Source organism: Melospiza georgiana, chromosome 9, assembly GCF_028018845.1.
Source record: "Melospiza georgiana isolate bMelGeo1 chromosome 9, bMelGeo1.pri, whole genome shotgun sequence".
In the NCBI taxonomy this organism is placed as follows: domain Eukaryota; kingdom Metazoa; phylum Chordata; class Aves; order Passeriformes; family Passerellidae; genus Melospiza; species Melospiza georgiana.
The window spans coordinates 8,088,021-8,098,797 of NC_080438.1; the positions used below are offsets into that span (position 1 = coordinate 8,088,021).

Genomic DNA, 10,777 nt, shown 5'->3' on the forward strand with positions numbered 1-10,777 from the left:
AGATATAGGTCATGTGAGCATAATTAAAAGACCTGATCTCTAGGAATGCACCACAAAACCAGGTTCTGGTTATGTGACAAGTCCATGGGCTTTCAAAGAATATTTAAGCCAAAGGGCTTCTTAGGTGTTTTTTATTTACTGTGAAGTAATCATAATTTTGTTATGAATATAAAAAGGAATGTAAAGAGCAGGCAAAATGTTGTTGGTGTTGCTTAAGCTGTCAAATAAATAAATAAATAAATAGCTGGTAATGATACTGAGAGCTGCCCATTTCTCTGCCCTCACAGTGCCCCCAGTTGCAGTGTTGGCTTAGGTGAGGCTTGGGACAAGAGTTTTCATTGACACTCATACAACTGCACACACTCATCACCTCTGTGGAGGTGTCACTCCAGGGAAAAATACAAAAACCATTGAATTAATTGTAAAGAGATAAGTTCCAATTACTTCTTTCACTGTCTCTAAGTGCAATTTTGTCCTGTGTGACCCTCCAGCCAGTGTTTCTGAGCCTGCCCAGAAGTGCTGCACAGAGAACATCCAGCCATTCCTCGCCTCCATCCTGGAGGAGCTCATGGGCCCCGTCAGTTCCGGATTCACGGAAGTGCGCGCGCTTTTTGACAAGGAAGTGAATGAAATCATCCAGGACTTCCAGAAGACCAATGACATGACCAGGCTAAAGGAGGTAAGACAAAACAGAGCTGGAGCCTTTGTACCAGCACAAGGATGTTCTGGGCTAGGCCTTGGCTGGCAGCAGGATTTGCTTTCCCAGGTGGAAGCACGTGAGCACCTGGTTTTGTCATTTAGAAAGTCTTGTGCTATTTGTGGAACTAAAGTGCAGATACCAGAATTTGGGTTAAAGCCAAATTGTTACATTCTCTATTAAAAATTCACCTCTGGTTGCTTTCTTTCAACCTGCATGGGAATGCAGAATGTGGATCAGCTCATGACCCTGCCCTTCAACTCGGTGAAAATGGAGCCCTGCTATCTGAAAGTGAACCTGCTCCAGGAGCTCCTGCAGGACCTCAAGAGTCGCTTCAAGGTCTATCACATTGATTTTGTGATTCAGAGGACACAGAACTTCATGCAAGAGGTACTGTAAGATCCAGTTTTTCCTCCTGGGAGAACAGGTTAGGTTTGTCCTGCTAATCTGCTTCAAAGGAATCTTGATAAGAGCTGTGAAAGAGCCTCAGAGTGTCTCTCAGGCAAGGAACAAGTAACAAAACCTGAGAAAACCAGCTGGAAGCTGCTTGACACTTGTATTTGTGAGACTCTCTGTGTGTGAGTTGTTCAGCAAGGTATGAAAACTTTGCATGGATCATCTGTTGCCCTGAACTTTCAGATTCTGAATTCCCAGTGTCTCAGCACCCAAGAAAATTGTGTAACTAGTGGGGTGGCTAAAATTCATCTGATTCCCTTTCCCAAGGCTTGGTTTTTCAGGAAGGGTATTAAATGTGTTTTACCAAAATGGAATGTCTCCTCCTTGGTAGTTGATTTTTTCACTAATATAAAGTAAAGCAATTAATGTTAGAAACTCAGAGCCAGATGTTTCAGGGTGTAGGTACTTTATGCAGCCTCACTTTTCAGGGGACCAGTGGAGGTGACAATATCATTCCAGATGAAAACTGAACTGCAGCTCTTTGTCCCGTCTTATGTGTGCAGGTACAGGCTATAACTCTGCTTTGCCTGGATTTCTCCTGGATGCCTGGCCAGAAGTGTCTGAGGAGCTGGCCAGCAGACTGATTTCAGTTGCCAGATCACAAGGCAGATGTGGCCTTGGAGCTCTAAACTGAACCCTGTGATTTTAATCTGTATTTGGGAAATTTACTAATCTGCTCAGTAATCTTGTGAAATGGAGCTGGTCCAGATCTATGGAGTGGAAGTTATGAATATGGAAAACAAGTGTCTAGGACAGTGCTGGGATAGGGTTTTCCTACAAGCAGCTCTTCTGAGTACAGCCAGGACCAGCAGCCAAGGAATTACTCAGAAATAAAATTCTGATTTCATGTCTGGGTCTTTCAGGGGAGACCATTCCAAAATGCTGCCAAATAAAGTGTCTTTCATCGAGTGAAGACCATGAGTCAAGACAAAGAAGTAGACAGAAAATAAATCCCATATAAACTAAGAGGTCGCTTTTTCTCTGAACAGGACATGAGTCAAAATTATCAAGAAATAAGTTAAATTATAACAGGAGTTGTTCAAAACATGCTGTTATTGCATCTTCCTCTTTAAGAGGCTGGTATTTTCCTCATAAAAATATTGTGTAGTTTCCCTTTTTGTCCGTGGACGTTAATTTCATAAATAAGTGAAATCAGACATGTCTGTGTTAGTGTAGTATTTGGCTAAAATGTACCTCGGGTGGAGGGTGGAGCAGGATTCCTTGCCTCGGGAGCCTGGCATCCTCTAGTGGCCAATTTCAGGAAATCTAGGAGCACGGTGCTCAACTGGCTGAAGGAATGGCCCCCCTGCATATCTCCCGGTACTTCTCCAATAAGAAAACGTTGAAATTTGAACGGGAACAGCTAAAGAAAAGGCAAAGCCTCATTAAATAGACTCAATTACCACTTGCAGAACTGTTTGTCTGAAGTAACTTCAGAGTAGGGGCATAATATTCTTAATGATAAGCTGAAAATATGGTAAATGCCAGCTTAGCATAATACTGTGAGAAATGATTGCACTCTGTGTGATTTTTGCTGATTATTTATTTGTATTATAATGAAAGCTACCGAAAATGATGTGCAGTATGATTAAATACTGTTTATTAATGATTAATGATAGAAGTCAATGGGAATCTTCTTATTAGGGATAATGAGTTTTGACTGTGGTCTGTATACACAGATAATCAGTTCTACATTTTGGCTCTGCTACCATCAGTTTGGGTGGGGACATGAGATCAAATCTGTACAAGAAATCTGGGACAGCATGGCAATGATACCACAGCTTTAATTTTATTTATTTATTGCAGCATTTCAGTGCTCTTCAGAGCACCTTCTCAGAAACACAATTTAAATTAACAGTTGTGCGTATCATGTTTGCAGGAATTTGATATTACTGGTCTTTAACAGTTTTTTTTTTTTAATTATTGTTTTTAGCTGATGGAAAATGCAGTTTATACATTTGAGCAGTTGTTCTCTCCAAGCCACCAGGCAGACTCAGCCAAAGTTGCAACAACCATTGAAAAAGTCAAGCTGAGAGTGCTGAAGGTAAATGTCATATAGCACATTTGCAGGCTGCCTTTCTGGAAACAGAATATATTTTATATGAATGTACCTCAGTATTTGAAAGAGGATAAGCTGAAAATATTGATTTGGTGCCACTTAGCAAAGCTGCCCATTTGGGGGATAAAACCTAGTTCTGGGCAGACACTTGCAGAAGTATTTGCATGTGCAGTCCCTTTAATTGTAGGTAAATCAGATTATTAATATGCTGTGGATCTGGATAAATAATTTTAATTAACTTTACAAGTAGCCTGCCAGTGGGATTGGTTACTCTCAGAAAGGGCAGTGCTGAAACACCCGGGGAGGGCAGTCAGGGGCTGTTTCTAGCCTAGGAGTTAAAAGAAGCAAAAGAGATCCCAGAACAGAAGATTTTGGAGTGATTTTGTAGGAGCTGGACTAACCTGCATGGCCATCCCAACCCTGTGCACCTGTGATGCAGCAGCTGCAGGCTGGCAGGAAGCAGTTCCCTGTGGGAGTGGTGAATAACCCAGGCACGTGTGGGCTTGTTTCTCTCTGGTGTGTTTTGGCAGCAATATGACTACGACAGCAGCACCATCCGCAAGAAGATATTCCAGGAGGCACTGGTGCAGATTACCTTGCCCACAATGCAGAAGACACTGGCTTCAACATGCAAACCAGTAGGTGTCTGGGACTAAAAACCTCAAAAACCAATAAGGGAAGGCAGGGGAGGAACAGCACCTCGGCAGTAATTCCTTAAAACTGTCAGGCTGTTTTCTCTCAGAGGACTGTGCAGATTTCCTGCCTGCTCAGTGCTTAGATGTGCCACTTCACGGGTTGGGTAGGTGTGGAGCACAGGGACAAGCATTTTACATTTTATCACCTGGTATATGCGTGCAGACACCTCATGTCTCTGTCACAGAGGAAGCAGTGGTGGAGCACACCTCCACAAGCCCTTCCTGTTTAGTTTCCCACCAGCCTTTTGTATTTGTGCCTCTGCAGAAATGAGCAGCCAGCTCTAGAAGCCAAAGTGTGGCACAGCTGACAGGCCCCACCAAGTCCTGACCTTTTAATTGAAAACCTCCAGGTGATTTATGTAGGTGCCTTTTCTAGAAATGGGCAGAGGTCACCTAATTTACTTTTTTATAGACCACCAAGCAGCTGCTTGATGACAGTGATTCAGTTAGACAGATGAGTGTAAATCAGGGAGCTCAAAGTGTTACACACCTATTAGAAAAACAAAACCAAACCCCGCATCTCCCATGCACCGTGGATTTGCCTCCTTGGACAAACAAGTTGTGAGGCATTTCCTCAGCAACTGTTTGTTTCAGCAGGCAGTGCTCTGCAGTGCTTTTACCTGTGGTTGTACTGCAGGAACACTGTGTGGTAAGTACATAACTGATTGTGGACACACGTAGCTCAGGGAGTCATAGTTCAAACAGTGCACCCCAGGAGTGTCACGGGGTGTGGCAAGACCTGCTCCATGGCATCTCTGAGCTGTTTGGCTGCAGTAGGACTCAGAATCCCTCAGTTTTCTCCATCTGTTCCTTTCTTCCCTACCTGCACAGGAGCTGCAGAGATATGAGCAGTACATTTTTGCTGATTACACAAGTGTGATCCAAGTAGAGAACGTGTACGAAGAGATTTTACATCAGACACTGCTTGAAGAGGCCCTGAAAGGTGAGAACATTTCTGAGGTGACAGGGATAACATTGCAGCCTGTGGCCCATGAGCTGTTCCTTCAGAGCTTCCCAGGGCTCTCACCTGGCTGCTCCTGTCCCGCTTTCTCCAACACTGGTGGTTACGTCCCCACAGTGTTTTTTATTTGGCTCACTGAAGATGTGTTGCAAGGCCTAAAATCTGATTTATGGGGCAGCTTTACTAAATCCATGGAACTCAAGAGTGGTGGCTTGGCACAAGCCTTTTTCTAACAAAATTCTAACAAAATGTAATTATGGCAACTTCACTTTATCTCGATTCCCTGGGCCAAGGAGGGGGATTCTGTCCTTACTTGTGCAGATTTGGTGATGACTAAATGGTGATGACTAAATGGCAACTGTGCCAGTTGCAAGACTAAGAGAATTGCAAAGACTAATGGTAACAGAGATCAATATCCTCAAATGAAATGAACTGCTGGATTCAGTTTCCAGTACTCACTGATGCCAGTGCAGTACTCCTTGCAGATGTCTCTGCTTCTGTGTCAGAAAACGAGACTATTCCTAATAAATACTATATATACATATGTGTGTATATATATAGATGTATTATATGTATATGTACATACATACATATATATACATTTATATATATATATAAATACTTCTAAAATACTTGTGTCTCTCTATATGTGCTTGTCTGTCTAAACCTTGGATAACAGACAAGCAGATGTACTGCACAGGATGTTTTCACAGGCCATAGGCACTCCCATTCCAAAAGAGCAGTATAATAATTGTAACCAGCAGACTTATATTGGCATATTCAATGTAAATTCTTCTGCACTGAAGCATTACCCTTGTGCATTGTGGGTCCTCTGGTTCAGAAATGCTTGGGTCAATACTAAAGTGCCATTATTCAAAAAACAAAATCCCCGTCCCCAGAAAAGAAATGTGAACTAAAAGGAAGCTGAAAATGAACGTTAGTGTTGTGTTTAATATCAAAATGTACAACATAAACTTGGGAAAGCACTCTGTGTTCTTCCCTGTGCCTCTGTCAGCCTTCCCAAAGCAGTGTGGTGTTTCTGTTTTATTCAGTGATCAACGAAGCTGCCGTTCTGAGGAAGCACAACCTGTTTGAGGATAACCTGAACGTGCCCTGCGAGAGCGTGTCCAGCCTGACGGAGCTGAGGACCCCCGTGGGATCAGCACAGGGCACCCCCGCCAAGGCTCCCGCAGCTCCCCGAGCCGAGGGCTCGGACACCGAGAGCCACGGGGACGAAACGCTCGTTGTGACAGGGAAAATCGTCTGGGAGAAGGATGCTGAGGAGGGAAAGTCACCAGACAAAAAGGCAGGCGCCTCTGCTGGTGCAGCTGGTGATCAGGCCAGCAGGAGGGAAGCAGTGGCTGTTACAGACATTGGTGACAAACAGGAGTCCCCTTCGGCTGGCCACACTAAACAAGGAGCTGGAGAGGGGAAAAGTGCATTGGAGAATGTATCAGAGTGTGTAGTGAGCACTGAGGGAGAACTCAAGGCACAGCAAAAAGCCATGGAGGAAAAAGTAGCTTCTGGGACTGACACTGCAGTAAAAAATTTTGAAGCTAGCCCTAAAAAAGAACTGAAGGTACCTGAAGGAACCTTGGAAGAAGAGGTGACTTCAGGGAGTCAAACAGTAACAGCTGGTGTGTCTGCCAGCAGCACTGAGAAAGCAAGCACAGCACAGGAAAAAGTGTCTGAGTTAAAGCTCACCTTCCCACCTGAGAGTGTAACAGATACAGAGATTTTAGCGAGTGCAGAAAAGAAAAGTAATGTAGAAAATGAAACTATGGGAAAACTATCTCAGAGTGAAAATGCAGTAGGAACAGGGTTTGAAGGGGATGGTAAAAAAGAAAGTGGTGAGAGTACTGAGACAAAGATTGTCTCCCAAGATGAAAAGACAGGGAAAGCAGAGCTTGGGGATAGTCCTAAAAAAGACAGCCAGTCAGAAGAAAAGAGTTGTAAATCCCCCGATGATGTGAATGAGATAAGGAGTTTGCTGACGATGACAGTTGAGATCCCAGCAGATACTCCAGCTGAGAACATAAAGGAGGTCTGCGAGAGTGAGCTGCTGAAGTTGCAGGAGCACCATAATGGGATCTACGAGTTGAGCGAAGTGGCTGTGTCAGAAATTCAGGTGAGCCAGAAGATGAAGAGTGAAGATGCAGCGGAATGTGTGGAGTTCAAGGAGGAGCGACCGTCCTCAGCCAGCCTGGGGACAGATGGTACGAGGGTAGAGAGCGTGCCCAGGGGGGCACAAGCACCGTGGCTGGTGGAGAGCTGGGCTCCGCCTCAGGAGGCAAAGGCAGAGGCGGAGAGCAAACCAGGTGTGCGGTATGCAGGGGCGGGAGATGAGAGGCAGCAGCCAGAGGAACAGACGGGAATTGCGATGTGTGGGCAGGAAGGAACAGGGAACAGCCACGCTGTCCTGGAGGACGGTGGGACACAGAGCCCCGTTGCCAGCCCTGCTGCAGATGCAGCCACGAGGGACGTGCCCATCCTGGATAGAGCCAACCCAGGACTGCTGGAGCCCGTGTGCCTGGAGCCGCAGCAGCGCCGGGAGCAGCCCAGGGCAGAGCCGGGGTGGCCACAGGGGGAGCCGGGAGATCAATCCTCCTCACACGCAGGAGTTCAGAGCACCGCAGGAAAAGCGATTCTCCCAGAAGAGCACCGAGAAGATGGTCCTGCACAGCAAAACTCTGAGGAGTAAAGAGCAGCTTTCAGCCCAGCCCTGCAGGACCTATGCGCTCCAGTAATCCCTGTTCAGTTTTGAATACTTGTTCAGGTCGGGGCTGGAGGAAATGCGCTTTGTTGTGGTGTCCCCAGCTCCTGCAGGTTTCCCACGAATCCCTTCCTGAGGGATGGGTGATGGGTTTCGTTCTGGTTAAAACCAGATTACTGCTGAGGAGTCTCATCTGTCACTTCAAATCTGCTCCCTTTTAAAGCTAGAGAAAAAGTCTGGAAATGTGACCACTGAATGCTTCAAACGCCCAACTATCATCAGCCTATTTTAACAACTTAGCTGTTCTTAGGGGTCCTCTTGATTTTTAAATGCATGGTTTTGACAAGTACCGCTCTGATTCTGGTGGTTGGTACTCAAGGATGCTTTTAGTGTTTGCATGCAGTATACAGGAAATAAAAACATTTTTTAGTAGTAAACAGAACCAAATAGCTGATTTAGTAGATTGCTGAAAAGCCACACTGTGCAAAATCTGCAAACTGATTACGTAATTATTTTCAAGTTTTGGCAGATACGAAAGACAAGCAAATATTCTGATTTTTAATGTTTTTTTTTTCTCTTATTGCTGTATTTAAAAAGGGGAAAGTATGGGAGCAGGTTTCTCAGTCCCACTCTGCACTTCGGGGTTATTTAGCCTTCCAGAGCACTTTATGGCTATTTTGTTTTGTCTTGTTTTATGGAAGGGAGAGAAGAGAATGTTTACAATAACTATAACCATTAGGCAGGATTTCTCTGGTGTAAATCCCACCATAAAATAGATTTACTTACAGCTATTTCATAGAGAATATTGAGCCCTGCCATTCCCTATCTCACTGAGTTACTCAGGTCTGTAGACCTTTTTAGGTGTGGAAATCATGTAATAAGAGGCAACAATTGTGAAATACCAGAATCATTGCATCTAATTTCTAATGCAGATATTAACTGAAGTGACAGGCAGCCAGAGGTTGTTTTTCATGTGCTTAGATTTTGGAGGGCAGAATCACATTACAGAAGCAGTTATTAAAATGAGACAGTTGCTTTCATACAAACGATCTGTATCAAGCCATGATCTTGGCACAGAGTTGCTTAAATGTGTTTTTTGCATCTCGGTTTGCACAGAAAAGCTTGGAGATGAAACCCAGTATTTTAGTAAATTGGCCTTTCAAATGCAAGACCTCACTTTAGAGGTCAGTTTAAGGCACTTAAGAAATTCTGGCCTGGTGTTTGGAGCCTGTTTCTGAATGTCACACAGTGCAGGACAGCAAAGATTAATTATAATTGCAGCAAGGACTGCAGGATTTATGCCCCATAAAGACACAGAAAGAAATAACAAAGTCCAGGGAGCATAATATGTGTTAGCATTTAACTTCAGCAAACTGTGCAAAGTCTTTTAATGCTATCAAAATATTCTTTATTATTAACAGAAAATTGACACTAGAGGAACAGGCAAATATTACTGTGTGAGGAAGGAACCTTGCTGAGTAACTGGATTAACTACTCTGTCACTACAGTAAAATAAATGAAGTTCCTATTTATTCTAGAAGCTGTACTGTGGTGTGGAAACGTGAAGGTCACAGACGTTTTCCTTGCAGAAGTACTTTGACTCGTTTCCTCCTTCTATTTCATGCAGAAATACTAATTTGGAAACATACAAACCACTGCCAGCATATTCTTTTTTTTTTTTTACCAATTTCACTGACAGCTGCTTCACTTTTACAAATTATTAACTATTTTAAATTGGTACTGAGTGTTAAGTGATTTCAAATTTATAAAGTGCTCTAGAGTTAAGCAGCAGCAAGCAGCCCTTTTATGCTAAAATTAGGGGACATTATGGGGTTTTAGTACTTTTTTCTATGAAAGACAGCATGGCAGCAAAAAATACTTCAGCCTCCTGCAAAAGGAAACTAATTCATTCTAATATGAATCAGATACATCTGTACAGAGAGCATTTTGCATAAGTATTTCCATAATGGTAATTTTGGAGTTATTACTGTGGCAGGCCTAGATCTGGCTAATATTTTCCTGTGATACGTGTTGCATTGCTGAATGCAGATGCTCAGATGTTTTTCACCAGAGAGATGGGTAAGGATGGGGGAGATTCAGCCTGTATAATTTAAATTGCAGTTCCTCGTGGCCATGGGACTTTTTTTGCTGGTTTTGGGCATTTTCTTCTGCCCATTTGCAAATGGATAAAGTAGTGCTTTTCTAGTCTACCACAACTGGTTAGCAGCGACAGCTTGGTTAGAAGAGCGCAGCAATCTGCAAGGTTACGTGGGACCACTGATCAGAAATTATAATAATGCAGCCATTCCCTTGTTTTTGTTGCTTTCTTGCAGTTTCCTTCTCAAGCCGTGAACTGTAATAAATAAATCGCTTTTCACGGCCCACGGCCGAGAGTCGGGTGCCTTGAGGGGAGCTGGCTGGGATGTGGAGCTCCACGGGGCTCCCCCTGTTAAGGGCCAGAATATGAAACACATGTATTTGTATTTGCTTGGAACTTTGTACAAACGCTTGTCGCGGAAATAAAGACGCTCTTTCCTTCCATTGCTGGGAGGCTGCTTTTGTGAGGGTGTGATAACTTGGGGGATTTTATTAAAGAAACGTTCCTCAGGGAGCTGGAAGTGACGGCGGTGTCCCCAGCACGGAGAGGGGAGTTTTGAGGGGAGCAGGGAGTGACAGCGTGAGGGGGAACGGCCTCACACTGAGCGTTGGACTGGGTATTTAGGAGGAAGTTCTTCGCCGTGAGGGTGGTGAGGCCCCGTCACAGGGTGCCCAGAGAAGCCGTGGCTGCCCCATCCGTGGGAGAGTGCAAGGCCAGGCTGGACGGGGCTCTGAGTACGTCCCTGCCCACCATGGGCTGCTCCGCACGGCCCCTTCCGTCCGGAGCCGCTCCGGGCAGCGCCTGCGGCAGCGCGGCGGGCGGGGCGGGGCGCGGGGCACGCCGGGAGCTGTGTGCTGTCAGGACGCGGGGCACGCTGGGAGCTGTGGTTCCCCACCCTTTGTCCACGTCGACCCTCCCGTTACGCGTTCCCTGCCGGCTCACGTGACCCGCGCGCCGCGCTCTCCCATTGGCCCGGCGGCGCGCGCTGGAGGAGGGGCGGTGCCGGAAGCGACGGCGGCGCGAGGCCGTTTCCTTGGCTACGCCCCCGCGGGCGCGCGCGGAGGGGCCGGGCCGGGCCCTTCCTGCCCCGGGAGCCGC

The 10,777-nt window shown here is 45.4% G+C and overlaps 1 protein-coding gene across 1 annotated transcript in view; it reads left to right on the top strand.

Moving 5' to 3' along the window:
• Positions 1–9,262, top strand: part of NIBAN1 (niban apoptosis regulator 1) — a 53,951-nt gene extending 44,689 nt beyond the window's left edge. Inside the window, exons 9-14 of the mRNA XM_058030039.1 lie at positions 492–679; positions 926–1,087; positions 3,087–3,197; positions 3,743–3,850; positions 4,739–4,850; positions 5,921–9,262. Of these exons, the coding sequence (XP_057886022.1) occupies positions 492–679; positions 926–1,087; positions 3,087–3,197; positions 3,743–3,850; positions 4,739–4,850; positions 5,921–7,569 (2,330 nt within the window). The 3' untranslated portion in view covers positions 7,570–9,262. The remainder of the gene's footprint in view (positions 1–491; positions 680–925; positions 1,088–3,086; positions 3,198–3,742; positions 3,851–4,738; positions 4,851–5,920) is intronic.
• Positions 9,263–10,777: the final 1,515 nt, after the last annotated feature.